At 42.5% G+C, this 18779-nt stretch overlaps 1 protein-coding gene across 1 annotated transcript; it reads right to left on the bottom strand.

Moving 5' to 3' along the window:
* Positions 1–2035: 2035 nt before the first annotated feature.
* LOC130837497 (olfactory receptor 2Z1) lies at positions 2036–2973 on the bottom strand. The gene is given in 2 exon segments (XM_057710499.1): positions 2036–2751; positions 2754–2973. Coding segments are annotated over 2 exon segments (936 nt in total).
* Positions 2974–18779: the final 15806 nt, after the last annotated feature.

Below are 18779 nucleotides of genomic sequence, written 5' to 3'. Positions count from 1 at the left end.
TTTTTAATTTTGTATGGTGACAGAACTTACTGAAGTTTTTATGGTGATCATTTTGCAGTGTATTTGATTGTTGGCTCACTACGCTGTACGCCTAAAACTAACATAATATTGTACATCAGCTATACTTCAATTTTTAAAAGTACATTAAAACACCAGTTTTCACTTACAAGTTTTTTCATGCCTCTTAAATACTTTGAAAAAATGGCCCCCAAGATACAGAGAATTGCCCACATTGGAAACACTGAAAAATAGATAATACACTAACTGACTAGAAATATTTCACCTAAGACATTTTTTAATTAATGAAAAGTACTTAACTGAATCTTGAAATTGAAGAAATTTTTAAAAAGAACAAAAGAATCTCAAGGAAATCAGGAGAGAATAAAGAGAAAAGCAAATCTTATTTCTTTAGGAAATACATAGTTTTAAATCTATTTTTAAAAGCCAAGCCTATTTTAGTTACATAACCAAGAACAAAGTAAAGAAGGTTCAAATATGTAATGAACATGGAGCAGACTAATGAATGATTTATGTTCAGTGTTTACACTTTGGCTTTTTTGGTTTCAGTTGCTCTTGTTTTAAATTGTTTCCAAGGTTGGGCTTAAGAGCAAACAGAGAGATTTTCTTTTTAATCTTCTAAATGAAAAACATATTTCATTTTTTTAAGAAAGATGTGCATGGCTTTCCATCTTTATACAATCACACACACACTCACATACCTATGGCAGGTAACAGATCATTGCTTAGCAGTCAAACAGCACAGTAGTTTGGCATCAGAACATCATGGGTTCAGGATTTCACTGGTGGCGCAGTAGTTAAGAACCCATCTGCCAAGGTAGGGGACACGGGTTCGAGCCCTGGTCTGGGAAGATCCCACATGCCTCAGAGCAACTAAGCCCACGCACCACAACTACTGAGCCTGTGCTCTAGAGCCCATGAGCCACAAGTACTGAGCCTGCATGCTACAACTACTGAAACCTGTGCACTCAAGAGCCTGCGCTCCTCCACAAGAGAAGCCACCACAATGAGAAGCCCGTGCACCACAATGAAGAGTATCCCCCGCTTGCTGCAACTAGAGAAAGCCTGTGCAGAGCAATGAAGACCCAATGCAGCCAGTAAATAAGTTAATTAAAAAAAAAAAAAAGAACATCATGGGTTCAAGTCCCAGCTCTGCCACTTTCTGGAAGTGTGACCATTGGTGAGTTATTTTTCCTTTTTGAGTCGTCTTTGTTTCTTACACATAAAACATGACAGTCCCAACATCTCAAAAGCTGTCATGAGGACAAAATAACATTCACTTAGCACATCGGTTGGTCAAAAATGTTAATTATTACTAGTATCAATGTAATTATCAATTATATAACAAGGAGATCTCAAGTTTACAAAGGTAGGGCCTTCCGTTTGTGTAAACAGTACTAAAGAATAGGGTACGAATATTCCACTTTATTTTATTTTTTTACTATTATTTTTTCAATATTTATTTATTTATTTTATTTATTGGCTGTGTTCGGTCTTCGTTGCTGTGAGCAGGCTCTCTCTAGTTGCCGCCAGCGGGGGCTTCTCTTCATTGTGGTTAGCGGGTTTCTCATTGCGGTGGCCTCTCCCATTGCGGAGCATGGGCTCCAGGCGCACAGGTCTCAGCAGTTGCAGCACATGGGCTCATTAGTTGTGGCTTGTGGGCTCTAGAGCAGAGGCTCAGCAGTTGTGGCACACAGGCCCAGGGGCTCCGCAGTATGCGGGATTTTCCTGGACCAGGGATCGAACCTGTGTACCCTGCATTGGCAGGCAGATTCTCAACCACTGTGCCACCAGAGAAGCCCCAGAATATTTCCTTTTAATGCGAGACTGCCACTGCTGCTTTCCACAAGTCTCTGGGAGAAAACATGAACCCAACTCCCCAGGGGATGAGAAGAAGCTGAGCAGACACTTAGCCTTGGATATAAGGCCTCAGCAGCTGCACCACAAACTAGTACTTTGGAGAGATGGGTGGCATGGAGGACCACTGGGATCACACCAGCAGCTCCCTGTGTGGTCATCACTTTGACCTGAGCCCAACTCTGCTCAGCACTTTGATCAAAGCCATTCGCACTTCCCAGTTCCTCAGACTGTATATGAGGGGGTTGAGTGTGGGGGTGACGAGGCTGTAGAACAAGGAGACCGCGTTGTCGTGGTGTGGGCAGTGGTAGGTGCCCGGTACCATGTACATCAACACGGCTGCGCTATGAAAGAGTCCCACTACTGTGATGTGCGAGGTGTAGGTGGTGAAAGGCTTGTTTCGGGCCTCCTCTGAGCGCGTGCGTAGAACAGCCCCCAACACGCGGCCATAGGAGGTGGCGAGCAGGGAAAGAGGAAGCAACAGGATCAGCACTTCCGTGGCGGACAGCGCCAGCTCGTAGGCAGAAGGGTCCGCACCGGAGAGCTTCAGCAGCGCTGGCATCTCACAGAAGTGGTCCACGGTGCGGGAGGCACAGAAGGGGAAGTGCAGAGTGATGGAGGTCTGGATGGAGGCGTTGAGCACACCTGCCAGCCAGGAGGAGCTCACCATGAGCAGGCACACCTGGCTCCTCATGAGCACAGGATACTGCAGGGGGTGGCACGAGGCAACATAACGGTCATAGGATGTGAGGGCCAACAGGATGCCCTCGGCCACACCCATCAGCGTGAGGAAGAATATTTGAGCTGCCCAACCCCCAAAGGAGATGGAACCTTCTTCCTGCAGGAAGTCTGACACCATCTTGGGGATGGTGACTGGGGCAAGCCAACATCAAACAGGGAGAGCTGATTGAGCAGAAAATACTTGGGTGTGTGGAGCCGGGAGTCCATGCAGATCAGGAAGACCAGGACGGTGTTGCCCAGAAGCTCCACGATAAACATGGCAGCCACCAGGGAGAAGAGTAGCTGACATGACCCTGAGCGACTGAAGAGGCCCACCAGAATGAAGTCAGAGGCCACGGATTGATTCACATCCCCCATGTTTTCCACAACATACCTTTGCTCCAAGAAGAACAGGAGACCTATGGCAAGAAGTCTGAGTGCGGGTTGGCAAATAAATTTCATCCCACCTGCCAATGGCCATTGATTGGTAGAGGCTGCCTGGAGTGCCATCTGGAGAAGAGTTATGAGGTCTCAGCTAGAATTAATATGTGGAAAAGCCATAATTGATTAGTGATGTCTGTCACAGGCATGGGAAGGGAGAGTAGGAACTTGTATCTCTGAATGAGATACTTGGCCACACCCCAGTCAAGAGCTACCCACTGACTTTTGTAGTCCCGATTTTGAGGTTCAAGTCAAAGACAGGAACTTATCCCCAGTAGAACATTTCAATACCCCTCATCCCAGTGATGCTGACACCAAAGCAGGAGTGAGATTCCAGAAAGACTGGGAGATGAAATAGGGAAGGATGGAACTGAATCAAGAAACCAAGCAAGAAAACAGAGAAGGACCTGGGTCCAAATGCCTGGATGAGGATCTGGATCAAAGAGAAATTATGATGAGCCAGCACTAGGGTCAAACTGATGGTCTGAGTCTAGGGATTGTGAGCCATACTTGGTGACAGCAGGTTGAGGGTCAAAAGGCTTGGGGTTAGGTTGGGAGGACAGTTACCAATGAGCTCAACTATTATTGGTGGCTCCACTGCACTGTATGGAAGAGTAGTGACGTTTGGGTAGACTGACTCAACTTTAAGAACTAGAGTAAATCATCAGGCCTAGAAGACTGTGAGTCTCTTATAAATATTGCATGAGTGAATGAGGTAGACAAGGGAGATGACCATGAGCTAGAAGGAGCTGCTCACTTAAATTAGGAATACTTAATTCCTTGGCAACCTCTAAGCCCCCAAGCAAACTCAGGTTGCCCTGGAATTCCATACAACACCCACGACTCCAACAATAGAAAATGCAGGACAAAAAGAATGTCCATTCCCAACTGTAGGTAGTTAAAGCAGCAAGACTGGCCATTTAAGGGCAAGTGGATTCTATTGAGGGTCTCACTGGAGGTCTTTGTCCTAAGGCTGCCATCCTCATTCAGATCACCTTCAAAAGGTTGTCTTTATCCCCCATCTTGATTTTCCTACCACGTTCAACCCCCCAACCTACCATTCACCTATACATTCAACAAAATTAGTCACACACTGGGCCGGGTATTCCAAGGTGAATCACCCAGGCAAGGTCCCTGCTTCCCTGGACCCCGTGTAGACAAGATCTATGTGATAAAGGGAAGTACAGTGAGGGAAGTAAGTAGGACATTCTGTAGGAAATGGCTGAAGATACCACAGAGCGTGATTAGGGAAGCTGCTTGGAACAGGTGATGTGTATCTGAAGGGCTTCTATGAGAGGCATGCAATAGAACCAATTGCTTCCTGCTACCAGGAGGTAGATGTTAATGAGGCCAGCTGTGTGGTTCACCCTAACAAAGAACTTTCTAACAGTGAAATCCAACCAAACATAGAATGGGCTGCCACACTGGCAGCATTTTCCAAAGTCAGTCAATGATGTAAGGAAGTAAGGTAACTTAGTCCTGCAGTTATACAATGTAGTTTGAGAGGGAAAGCAAGCACTGTTCCAATCATTTCAGAGTAATCTGCTCATCAACATAATAGAGATGCATGCATGATGCTTTGGGTACCCAAGGGATGAAATTCTGCCTGGGGGTGGGGTCAGGGAAGGCTTCACAGAGGAGGGGGCATTGGAGCTGAATTTTGAAGATCAGGTAGAGGTTTTCCAGGCAGCTGGACAAGGGAGAGTTGTTCCAGGCAGAAGGAATAGAGCTCATGGGCTGTATGGGTTGGTGGTTAGGAGAGGACCCAGGAGTCAGATTAAAATGAGCTGGTATCCCAGCTCAACTACTTTGTCGCAGCATGATGTTTGGTAGCTACTCAACCTCAGCTACTTCATCCATAAAGTAGGTGGCAGTAACCTGTGTTACAGGCATTGTTGTGAAGATTAAATGAAAGGATGAATGTTAAGAGCTTTGAGCCTATCACAGCAAGTAATCAATAAATTGTAAATTATTGTATCTATAAATAATTCAAAATGATACATGCACCCCAGTGTTCATTGCAGCACTATTTACAATAGCCAGGACACGGAAGCAACCTAAACGTCCATCAAGACAGGAATGGATAAAGAAGATGTTGTATGTATATACAATGGAATATTATTCAGCCACAAATAAAGAATGAAATCTTGCCATTTGCAACAATATAGATGGACCTAGAGATCGTCATACTGATGGAAGTAAGTCAGACAAATATATGATATTGCTTATGTGTGGAATCTAAAAAAAATAGTACAAATGAACTTATTTACAAAACAGAAATAGAGTAACAGATGTAGAAAACCAATTTACGGTTACCAGGGCAGGGGGCGGGGAGGGGAAAGTGGGGGGGGGGGGAGGGGAGGTGGTAAATTGGGAGATTGGGATTTGTGTATACACACTACCATATATAAAATAGATAACTAATAAGGACCTACTATATAGCACAGAGAACTTTTCTCAATACTCTGTTATGACCTATATGGGAAAAGATTCTAAAAAAGAGTGGATATATGTATATGTAGAAATGATTCAATTTGTTGTAGAGCAGAAACTAACACAACATTGTAAATCAACTATATCCCAATAAAAATTTTTTGAGAAATAGAAATAAATAAAATTTTTTAAAAGAGCTTATAATTGTACATTATTGTATGTATAAATTATTGTATATATAAATAATTAAATGTAATTAGTATATACTACAATTAGTTAATTAAGAATTATATAGAATATCTGTAAATTGTACAATGATTATAGAAGTATTAGTAATTCTCTAGGAGGGAAAGCATTAAAGATCCCTGGCTAGATGATCTGTGATTAGTACAATGCCAGGCACATAGGACATTCAATTTAATGTTGGCTCCTGCTGTTATTATTATTCATTGTTTTGTCTCCTTTCCATGGTCAACCCTGACCCCGTCCAGCTCATCCCCTTTAGTGATGCTCTGTGATGCCCTTGTCCCTACTGGGTAGAAACCCACCTGCCCCCACTCTGGTCTCTGAGGTCTGTTAGCTGTCCACTCATACCCAATGCCATTGACTTACAACAGGGTTTTTCCACCTTGGCATTATTGGGGTACAGATAATTCTTGGTTATGGAGGAACGTCCTGTGCATCGTATGAAGTTTAACATCATCCCTAGCCTCAGCCCAATGCCCATAGCACTCCCCACCACCCCTAGTCATGAAAATCAAAACTGGCTCCGTACATGGTCAAATGCTCCCAGCAAGGCAGAATCACTAGAGTTGAGAACCTCTGGCTTAAAGACAGGATAATTTTAACCTGCAAGGACTTTACTCAGCAATTCCCCTCCCAGATGTTTATTCTAAAATTGTATTAAGCTCAGACAAGCATAAATCCTGGGGATATCTCACTATTTCCATGTCTCCATAAAGAAAGAAAAAAACTAATCCTTAATTTTCTGCCAATGTAGAGCCAATCAGTTCCCCCAGTCACCAAGTTTCCCAGCTGGTAAAATAGCTTTTCTGCACACTCCTGTCAAGGGCTATTTAAGTGTCCAAATGAACTTGGTCTTGCTCTGTCCACTCACATATCCTCATCCTGAGAGGAGCTGACACCAGCTGAGCACTGGCTGTACAGCAGGCATCTGGCTAATTGTTTCACATACGTAACACTTCAGTCCTCAAGTCCTGGAGAGGGGTGATGGAGATGTTTGCACAACAAAGTGAACATACTTAATGCCATGAACAGCACACTTAAAAGTGGTCTAAATGGTAATTTTTCTGTGTGTTTTATCACAATAAAAAAAAGAAACACTGCCTGTAGGTATTTTTCTGTACTTTTTGGATGAGAAGCAAATGTCCAGAGAAGTGTAGTGACTTCTCCAGGAAGGAAGGAACAGACTCAAGATTTGTACAAAAAAGGGATCTGATTCCAAAGTCCCTGTTTTTCCCTCTGCATCCTGGACACTCCTCCCAAACGCTGTAATATATATCTCGGATTCGTTATACATACTCACACACTCAGCCCTGTGTGCCCCCAAACTCACCTTTCTTTCCAGGGTTCCCAGGTGGTCCCACAGTTGTTGATGCATCTTTTTAGAGATGCAAACCCTTGGGTTTTGGGAATCTCTAGCCTGCAGTTCTTTGGTGGCTGGAGACTCTGGTTGTGATTCCCTTGTGACCTAAGCTTTTGACAAACTCTTTCCCTCCAAGACCTCTTTTGGAAAAAAATTTCCATCCATCCAGCCTCCCAAGAGCTGGACGGAGCTAGCCATGACTCACTCGAATCTGAGCTGAATTATCTCACTGTGAATCAATGCTTCTCATTTGGGTAGAAGAGGATCCCCCTTGACAAATTTCCGAGTTGTATTTTACCTCTTTCTTTCCCCCATTTTCTTGAGCGAGGCCAAAATTTGGACCTGGGGAGTCCCTCTGCTGATGCCGAGTGACCTGGGGAAAGGTGCTGGCATTATTCACTTTCCTGTTACCAATAAAATCTCACTTCTCTCCACCAAGACCAGATATGATCTGGACCCTTCGTCATCTTAATAATCAAATGACAGTTTTCAGGACACTGTCATTTACACTGTTTATTTAAAATCCTCGCATTCGATTACCCCAGCTCAAGGGTCCACAGCAGAGTTTGTTCAATAAGTAGTTGTTAAATGAATACATTCTGCAAGGGAAACAATATTTGTATTGGAACTAATGTTATTGACAAATGGGTTGAGAGAGGGTAAGTGACTTACCTAAAGTCACACAGCTACTAAGAGAGCAGGCTAGGATTTGGAATCTGTCTGATCAAACGTATTCCAAATCCTGAGCACTCTCAACTCTGGATGCTGCCTCTTTCTTAGAGTTAATGCTCAGCTCTTCTGCCCAGGAGTTCAGAACTGAGAATTCCCCTGGAGAATGACTCTTGTGGATGGCCAGTCCTCAGAAGGTCAGCTGAAGGTATTCCCAACCCATGCCAGGCAGGTTGTTCTGGTATCAGCCCCATGACCAAAGTCAGATACCCATACCTGGCAACTTCCAACAGCTTCTACGGAAGCTCAACATGGGTTGACATTCAACATGGATTGAACATCAACACAGATGACCTTCTTGCTGTCTGGAGGCCTGACTTTCTTGGATTCATAGCAATGAAGACAGATGGGATATTAATAATCATTCAGTATAACAATAAGATACTTGCCTTCCAGTTGGCAAACATCAAGGAAATAGACAAGAATCCATCTTTCCATCCAAATAAACTGTATTGACTCAACCCAGTCTGTGGAAAACTTCAGCAGTTGTTTGGATCCATCCCACAACTAATGCCTAATTTCTAAATCACACCTGCATCCACAAGATCCTCACAAGGCTGGGTTCCAAGTCCTCACCTCCACTAACCTGGGTCTGGGTGTAGACTGAGAGATCTGTCTCAATACCCCATCAGCATGTCAACACCTCTCATTCCAGGATAGTCCCTGCTAGAACCTCCCTGGATTCCGGCATCATGGACCTAAGCAGGGCTTCTGCTGTCTATGCAAAGATAGATGTCATCATCTGGGAGCAGAGTCTCCAGGGAGAGCTGTTGCATCAGAAACCCCTCTGGGTCTCCCTTTCTGCTGGAGGGAAAATTAGTTGCAGTGGAAGCTGAGAGCCCTTGATATTTGGATTGTCCCTGGAGGATTATGGAAAAACATTTACTCATCTCTCAACCAAAGGAAGGATGGGCATCTCTTTGTATGCGACAAATATCCAAGTCCTTCTTTTTGGATATAATTAAGAGGAGGAGATGTGGGAACCCATTATTGCAAATGGATCCCACGCCCCCCTCCAAAAAAAATTATGGTGTCCAGGATATTTTCTCTGCATTAAATAATGAGGCAATGATGGTAGTGAAACAGCCAGGAGGCAGCTTTCCTGGGTCAGGCTATTTCTTCCTCTAAACTCCATTCTTGAAGGGCCTTCAAAACTCAGGAGATACAATGGTCTAGAGACAGATGGCTCTAGTGCGACAAGTTTATTGTGTGTCCATGGCCAGAGCTAGCGATAAGGGCAGAGATCAGAGAGCCAGGCTACCCTGAACAGGGACGCCCACTGCAAGAAGTCACAGGCAAGGCCAAGACAGAGTGAGTTACCAATATTGCTGCTTGAAACAAAGCTGAAAGGGGTCAAAAGGTACATTCTTCCAGTAATAAAATAAATCATCCAGGAGGATGTAGTGTACAGCATGGTGACTGTGGTTAATAATATTGTATTGCATATTTGAAAGGTGTTAAGCGATAGATCTTAAAAGTTCTTATCACAAGGAAAAAAAAATCGTGTCATTTGCAGAGACATGAGTGGACCTAGAGACTGTCATACAGAGTGAAGTAAGTCAGAAGAGAAAAACAAATATCGTATAATATTGCTTGTATGTGGAATCTAGAAAAATGATACAGATGAACTTATTTGCAAAGCAGGAATAAGTTCTCTACAAACGTAGAAAACAAACCTATGGATATCAAGGGGGAAGGGTGTGGGATGAATTGGGAGACTGGGAATGACATATATACACTATTATGTATAAAATAGATAATTAATAACCTACTGTATAGCACAGGGAACTCTACTCAATCCTCTGTGGTGACCTAAATGGGAAAGAAATCCAAAAAAGAGCAGATATATATATATGTATAGCTGATTCACTCTGCTGTACAGCAGAAACGAACATAACATTGTAAAGCAACTATACTCCAATAAAAATCAATAATTAAAAAAAAGTTCTTATCGCAAGAAAAAACTGTGTACAGTGACAGATGTGAACTAGGCTTACTGTGGTGAGCATTTTGCAATATATACAAATAGTGAACCATATTGAACACCTGAAATTAATATAATGATATATGTTAATTATACCTCAATGTAAATAAATAAGTAAATAAGTAAATACCCTGAGTCAGACAAGTGGCAACAAGATGGAACCAGATTGGAAGCAGGAATTAATGATATATGTTAAGGAGTTGATATATAGTAGGGTAACTATCAGCAAATTTTGGTACCACGTACCACTCTACTTCATGGCGGACATTAGTGATGAATGTCATTGCTTTCTACCTAAGTCTGGATAAAGCTTCTCAATTCAGCACACTGTGTACAACCAGATCTTACAAACTGGATTTGACAGTCATCATGAAATCATCCTTCCAAACAAATTCTAGACCAGTACTCAAAGCAGTTGTGACAGTCTGCTTGGAGATAAAGAGCTTACACCAGAAAGTTATTCAATACGCTGCTTCCTTCATTGAGAAATTCTTGCTGTGGAAGAAATCCCCCCAGTTGAATTAAGTTTAGTGATGTTGTGATTTACAATTTGTCCCAAAGCCCTTTTCTCCTCGGGAAACAATAACAGCTCATGGACCACACTTTGAGTAGTATTGCCATAGAACATAGACACAGGTCATAGCTCCTGGATGACAAGGTACCTGCTATTATTCATTTCTGTATAACTGGTACCCAAGGCACATGGACATATCGCTATTTATTGAAAAGGAAAGGCTCTTGCAGAGAGGAGTTTGGAAACAGACAACAAGATGTGGAGAAGTGGGCAGTGGGTTTTGGATTCTCAACACCTATCATATTGACTTGCATCAAAAACGGATGAATGTGGGAGTGGCCAAGATGGCAGAGTAGGAAGACCCTGAGCTCACCTCTTTCCACAGGGACACCAAAATTACAACTATGTGCAGAGCAACTATTGATGAGAAAGACCTGAAGACTAGCAGAAAAGATCTTCTACAAATAAAGACATGAAGAAGGAACTATTGGGTTGGCCAACGAACTCTTTGGCCGATCTGATACAATGAGTTGGGTAGGAAGGGCAAAGGTGTGGTATAGTCAAGACTATACACTTGGGTGGATGGCCCACAAATGGGAGAATAATTACAACTGCAGAGTTTCCCCCAAAGAAGCAATGGGTTTGAGATCCACATCAGGGGTCATTTTTTTCCCAGTTTTACTGAGATGTAATTGATATATAACACTGTGTAAGTTTAAGTGTTTATATTGACCTGATACATTTACATACTACAAAATGATTACCGTCATGGAGTTAGCTAACACTTCCACTAACTCACATAATTACCTTTTTGTGTGTGTGGTGAGTCTCTTGGGACTTCCCTGGTGGCACAGTGGTTAAGAATCCACCTGCCAATGCAGGGGACACGGGTTCGAGCCCTGGACCGGGAAGATCCCACATGCCACAGAGCAAATAAGCCCGTGTGCCACAACTACTGAGCCCACATGCCACAACTACTGAAGCACACCTACAACCGGTGCTCCACGACAAGAGAAGCCACCACAAGAAGAAGCCCACCCACCGCAGCAAAAAGTAGCCTCCACTTGCCACAACTAGAGAAAGCCCGCACGCAGCAACGAAGATCCAATGCAGCCAATAAATAAATAAATATTGATTTTTTTAAAAAAATCTACGCTCTTGGCAACTTTCAAGTACATAATATACTACTGTTAACTGTAGTCACCATGCTATATATTCGATCCCCAGAACTTATTTACCTTATAACTGGAAGTTTGTACCCTTTGATCAACATCTCCACATTTCCCCCAACCCCCAGCCCCTGGTCCCCACCATTCTACTTAGGCTCCACAAAGAAGTGAGATCATACAGTATTTGTCTTTCCTTGTCTGACTTATTTCACTTAGCATAATGCCCTCAAGATTCACCCATGTTATTGCAAATGGCAAGATTTCCTACTTTCTCGTGGATGAATGATATTCCATTTTCTGTGTGCGTGTGTATATATAAATCACATCTTCTTTACCTTTTCACCTGTCAATGAACACTTGTTTCCATATCTTGGCTATTGTGGTGTATTCTGCATTTTTGATGCTTTGTCTGTGTGTGTGTGTGTGTGTGTGTGTGTGTGTGTGAGATGTATGTGTGTGTGATTTTTGTGCCTGAAATATTGTGTTATTTAAAATTTTGAAATTAAAAAGAATTTGATTTAGAAATAAAATAATTCAATCCTGTAGTTGCAGCTTGGCTGTGTTTTCCCTTCATCTCCCAGATGTCTGCAAGGCTATAGACAACGCTGCTCAAAGCGGACTCCACTTATCGGCAGGAGCAGACCACCTGGAAGCTTGTTAGAAACACAGATTCTCTGGCGGGACCAGCACTGTGTGTTTTTAAAAGCCCTCTTGGAAATTCTCATACACATTGAAGCATGAAACCCCACTGCTCTGAGATAACTGCCTGGCAACCCATCTCATGGTCCATCCTTTCTGATGCTTGGGGAAATTAAGAATTTAAAAATTTTAAAGACGCAGATCAGTAAATCTCCACTTGCTGCACATTAAGATCTGAGAGCTTTAAAAAAAAAATCACTGATACTTGGTGCCTATCAGCAGAGATTCTAATTTAATTGGTCTGGGATGCAGCCAGGAGATGGAGATATTTTTTTAACTTCCCCTGGTGATTCTAATTTGAGAATTCCTGAGCAAGAGAACAAAAGATTTAGCCAAAAGAAGGAAAATGAAGCTGATGGCCTTGAGCGCGCCCTGCTGGCGGGAGGCTGTATATCTCGTTTCCCTTGACCTCAGAAAGAAAGAGGTGCCTGCCCACGTGCGCTTCGGATGAGTTCTCTGCATTTACCTGAGGTCTGGGTGTTTGTGCGCAAGAAATACCCTTTCAAGAGAAATGCCCATTTCAATCCTTAATTCTGTCTCAAAGCTGTTGCTGGGATATTTCCAGTTTTATTTGCGCGCGGGGTAATGTATGTAACAAACCCTCACATAGCACTTACTACGTGACAGCCACTGACCTAAACACTTGACACATAACTCATCCATCCTCATAACTGCCCTTTGAAGTCAGTACTATTAGCGCTTCCGATTTGCAAATGGGGAAACTGAGGCGCGGAGAGGTTAGTAGTTTGCCTCATCTATTAAGTGGAGGAGCCGAAGTTTAAAATCCAGCGGCTGGCTCCGCATCGTTGCCTTGCTGCCTGGAATCATAACGATCTCTGCCCTGTTCGTTGCCGTATCCCAGAATCTAGCATCTGTTATGTGCCAGACACAATATCCCCTTGTTACCCAAGAGGAAGTTGAGGCTCAAAGAGCCCCAGCCTCTGTTTCCACTGTTTCAGATGGCTCTAGACCTCACAGTTTTTGGACCCACAGTCAGACACTGCAGTGTCTCAGACATCTGGGTTCAATTCCTGTTCCGGCCCCACTCCAGCTGTGTGACTTTGGGCTAGTCTCTTCACCTCTCTGAGCCTCTATTTCCCCATCAGGAAAAAAAAAAAAGGATATGTAGTACTCACTTTTTTTTTCTTTTTTTTAATTTGGCTATGCTGGGTCTTAGTTGTGGCACGCAAGATTTTCATTGCAGCATGCAGGATCTTTAGTTGCGGCATGTGAACTCTTAGTTGCAGCATGTGGGATCTGCTTCCCTGTTCAGGGATCGAACCCAGGCTCCCTGCATTGGGAGTGCGGAGTCTTAGCCACTGGACCACCAGGGAAGTCCCCAGTACTCATTTCTGAGTCATGAAGTTGCAGGGAGTATTTACCCAAATCCCATTCCAAGCTGTCATCTAACATCCAAAAGGACTGTTCACTTGCCTTGAGAATGCTTTAAAGAGGAAAAAATGTTTCTTAATGTCTTAAGTGACTGTAATCTAAAGTCAGCAAGATACTCTTTCATGAGGTCAAGGGTCCATCCTGCATAGGGGCTGAATAAGATGGAGTAACGGGAGGTCCCTTTCTTTCCTTCTGCACAGCTGTATCACTACTGGCACCAAAAGCTGGGCCCTGAACACAATCTATTCAGTTCTTCATGGAACAGTCCATCTGAACTAAACGTATCCAACGTTAGGGCTCTATTGCAACCTTGCCGAGACCAGCTGGGCGACTCGAGGTGAGTGACGGGTGCCGCAAGCTTAAAGAAAACACAGACACAGATTTAAGAGAAAGATGGGACCGGGGGACTCAAGACCTCTAGGATCAAGAGCCTTGCTGATTGATCCCACGTTGCTTTTACTGAGTTCTTGGCATAGCCTAAGGGTCTAACACTCCCAGTTTAGTCCCACAAACAAGGTTATCTTTGAAATAAACAAACAAAGGCCTCACATGACTGGGGCAATGATCTTTGTTTGCCTCCTGGGTCGGATTTGAGCAGGGTGTGGATCTGAGCTGGGCATGGATTTGAGCTGGGCATGGAGAGCAAATCAGCCCTGGGGGCAGGAGACCTCTCCCAGAAGGATTAAGGGTCTGTGCCCCACCCCTGTTGGCCCCTCTGCCACTGTGCCTGTCTTAGGTTGTTCCTCCCCTGAGGAATCTTACCCATCTCTGGCTAACCAGCCATCCTCCAGGGCCAAACAGGGTGATATGAGGTGTGCAAGTGAGAAAGGGGCTGCGTCCCCAGAGAGGGTCAATATTCTGTTTCCACGGTAGCCTATGCCCCCATGGTCTCCACGCCCAGCACCCTTAGCTCCTCCACTGCTCAAGCAGGACATTCTGCATCCAGTTGCTCGGCCCACATACTTTAATTACTTTTAGTAACATTTACAAGGTTTCAGAAAGACTTCTGAATGTCTTCCCACACAACCTCACATGCATTGCGATGGCTATAATTTGAAAAAAACAAAAACCAGAAACAGAAAATAACAAGTTGAAGGTAAAATGGTGTCACCATGTAAGGGAGCAGGACCCTATGGGGCCTTCCCAGGACAGACCCCCACCCCCATATCCTCTGCTGTAGCTCCTCTCTGAAGTACCTAGAAAATAGTATCCAGTACACACTTCCTGAGTTGCTTTACGGGTGCTAAAACCACCACCAAATGGAGGAAATTAACTACTTGATGATCATGAGTTCCCAGACCTACAGGCGCCTAAGGATGGACAATGTTAACCCCTGAGACATCACCCTGTCATCGCACATCAGCCAATCAGAGAACTGCACGCAAGCTGATCACATACCCTGCAGCTGCCTCCCGCTCCCCACACTGGCTTGGCCTTTAAAAATCCTTTGCTGAAACCCTTTGGGGAATTGGGGATTTAGAGCATGAGCCAGGCACTCTCCTTGTATTGGCACTTTTACAATAAATGCTGCACTTTCCTTCACCAAAACCAGTGTCCTTAGATTGGCTTTACTGCTTGAGGGCAAGTGGACCCAAGTTTTAGTTCGGTAACAGCCACTATGCAAAACGATATGATGGTCCCTCAAAAAACTTAAAATAGAATTACCAAATGATCCAGCAATCCCACTTCTGGATACACACCCAAGAGAATTGAAAGCAGGGTCCCAAAAAGACTCATACACCCCTGTTCATAGCAGCATTACTCACAATAGCCAAGAGGTGGAAGCAGCCCAAGTGCCCATCAATGGATGAGTGGATAAACAAAATGAAGTATATACATATAACAAAATATTAATCAGCCTTTAAAAGGAAGGCAATTCTGACACACACGACAATGTGGATGAACAATGAAAGCATGCTAAGTGAAATAAGTCAGACACCAAAAGATAAATACTGGGACTTCCCTGGTGGCACAGTGGATAAGACTCTGTGCTCCCAATGCAGGGGACCTGGGTTCAATCCCTGGTCAGGGAACTAGATTCCACGTGCATGCTGCAACTAAGAGTTCACATGCAACAACTAAGGAGCCAGCAAGCTGCAAATAAGGAGCCTGAGAACAGCAACTAAGGAGTCCTGGAGCCACAACTAAGGAGCCCACGAGTCACAACTAAGAAGCCTGTCTGCCGCAACTAAGACCCAGCATGACCAAATAAATAATATTTTTTAAAGAAAGAAGATTTTTTAAAAAGACAAATACTGTATTATTCCACTTATATAAGGTCCCTAGAAGAGTCAAATTCATACAGACAAAAAAGTAGAATGGTGGGTGCCAGCGGCTGAAGGGAGGGAGAAGGGAAAGTGGTACTTTAATGGGCTTAGAGTTTCAGTTTTGCAAGACAGAAAGGAGTTTAGGAGATTGGATGCACAAGGATGTGAATGTAGTTAGCACTACTGAACTGTACACTAAAAAATGGCTAAGGTGGTAAATTTTATGTTATGTTTATTTCACCACTATTAAACTTTTCTTTAAAATATTTTTTAAAGTGTGATTTCAATAAACCCTCCAAAGGATAAAGAAAAAGAAACTCGATTTCATAGTCATTATGGCTCTTTTTATAAACATGAGGGGGGAAAGCCCCTTCAGCCCAAATGCCTATTTTCCCTTTTTCGTTTAAAAACACTTCAAAACAAAGGCTGTGCACCAAAATGTTCATTGGGGCACCTCTGAGCAGAGGCATCGAAAGGTCAGAGGCAGAATCCTTAATTTTTTTTCTTTATATAAGTTTTAAATGATGAGATTAGGGGTGACTTCACCTCCTCAGTTGTGTTTTTCTGCCTTTTTAGATTTGAAATGTGAAACTGAAAACCAAGTGTGAAAATGGTAAATAAGGTGCTGGCATTTAGTATATTTCTGGTTGTTGTAAACAGTCAAAAAAAAATGGCTGGATCCAAAATAAAGAACTCATACAACTTAATAACAAAAAAACAAACCATCCAATTTTAAAATGTGGGCAGGGCTTCCTAGGTGGCGCAGTGGTTGGGAATCCGCCTGCCAATGCAGAGGACATGAGTTCAATCCCTGCTCCAGGAAGATCCCACATGCCACGGAGCAACTAAGCCCGTGTGCCAAAAAAAAAAAAAAAAAAAAAATGTGGGCAGAAGGGGACTTCTCTGGTGGTCTAGTAAGACTCCACACTGCCAATGCGGGGGGCCCGGGTGCGATCTCTGCGGGACACTAGATCCCACATGCATGCCACAACTAAGAGACCTCATGCTGCAACCAAGAAGTCCTCATGCCACAAGTAAGAAGCCCATATGCCACAACTAAAAGATCCCACATGCTGCAACGAAGATCCCATGAAGACCCAGTGCAGCCGAAATAAATACATAAATATTTTTTAATGTAGGCAGAGGAACTGAATAGACATTTTTTTCCAAAAATGATATACAAATGGTCAACAGGTACATGAAAATGTGCTCAACATCACTAATTATCAGAAAAACGCAAATTAAAGCCACAATGAGACATCACCTCACACCTGTTAGAATGGCTAACATCAAAAAGGGATAACAAGAGTTGGTGAGGATGTGGAGGAAAAAGAATCCTTGTTCTGTTATGTAGCCTCTATGGAAGACATTACAGAGATTCCTCAAAAAATTAAAAATAGAACTACCACATGATCCCGTAATCCCACTTCTAAGCATATATCCAAAGAAAACAAAAACACTAATTGAAAAAGATACATGCACCCCAATGTTCATAGCATCATGATTTATAATTGCCAAGGTATGGAAGCAATCTAAGTGTCCACCAGCCGACGAATGGATAAAGAAGATATGAGATTTTAAATCTATATATATTGGGATACCACTCAGCCATAGAAAAGAATGAAATTTTGCCATTTACAACAACGTAGATGGACCTGGAGGGTATTACGCTTACTGAAACAAGTCAGACAAAGACAAATACTGTATGATATCACTTATATGTTGAATCTTAAAAATAAAACAAACTAGTGAATATAACAAAAAAGAAACAGACTCACAGATATACAGAACAAACTAGTGGTTACCACTGGGGACATGAAAGTGGAAAGGCACAAGATAGGGGCAGAGAATTAAGAGATACCAACTACTATGTATAAAATAGATAAGCTACAAGGATATATTGTGCAGCACAGGGAATAGAGCCAATGTTATATAATAACTATAAAAGGAGTATAATCTATAAAAATTTTGAATCACTATGTTGCACACCTGAAACTAATATATTATAAATATTATAAATTATATACCTCAATTAAACAACACAGGATCTAGAAGAGATATCTGCACTCCCATATTCATTGCGGCATTATTCACAATGGCCAAGGTATGGAAACAACATAAGTGTCCATCAATAGATGAATGGATAAAGAAGATGTGATATATAGATATATAGAGAGATAGATAGATGATAGATAGATGATAGATGATAGATAGATAGGGAGATAGATAGACAGATGATAGGTAGATATAGATAGAGAGATAGATGATTAGATAGATAGATGATAGATAGATAGGGAGATAGATAGATAGATAGATAGATAGATAGATAGATAGATGATAGATAGATAAATGATAGATAGATAGATGATAGATGATAGATAGATAGATAGATAGATAGATGATAGATATAGATAGATGATAGATATAGATAGATATAGATAGATAGATGATAGATGATAGATATTATTCAGCAGTGAAAAAGAAGGAAATACTGCCATTTGTGACAACATGGATGGACCCTGAGGACATTACACTCAGTGAAATAAGTCTGAGACAGACATATTCCTTAAGATCTCACTTATATGCGGAGTCTAAATAATGCCAAAGCCATAGAAACAGAGCATAATGGTGGCAACCAGGGGTTGGCGAGTGAGGGGAACGGAAAGACGTTGGTCAGAAGGTAGAAACTTCCAGTTAAAGACAATTTCTGCAGATCTAATGTACAATATGATTACAGTTAACAATATTATATACTTAAAAGTTGCTAAGAGAGTAGATCTTCAATGTTCTCACCACAAAAAAGAAATGGTAATTATGTGAGGTGATGGAGATGTTAATTAATGCTACAGTGGTATTCATTTTGCAATATATACGTGTATCAAATCATCACACTACACCTTAAACTTACACAGTGTTATATGTCAATTACATCTCAATAAACATGGAAGTG

Source organism: Hippopotamus amphibius, chromosome 15 (assembly GCF_030028045.1).
Source record: "Hippopotamus amphibius kiboko isolate mHipAmp2 chromosome 15, mHipAmp2.hap2, whole genome shotgun sequence".
Taxonomy (NCBI): Eukaryota; Metazoa; Chordata; class Mammalia; order Artiodactyla; family Hippopotamidae; genus Hippopotamus; species Hippopotamus amphibius.
The sequence above is the reverse complement of the archived record's forward strand: the minus strand, read 5'-3'. Positions and strand labels throughout refer to the sequence as shown.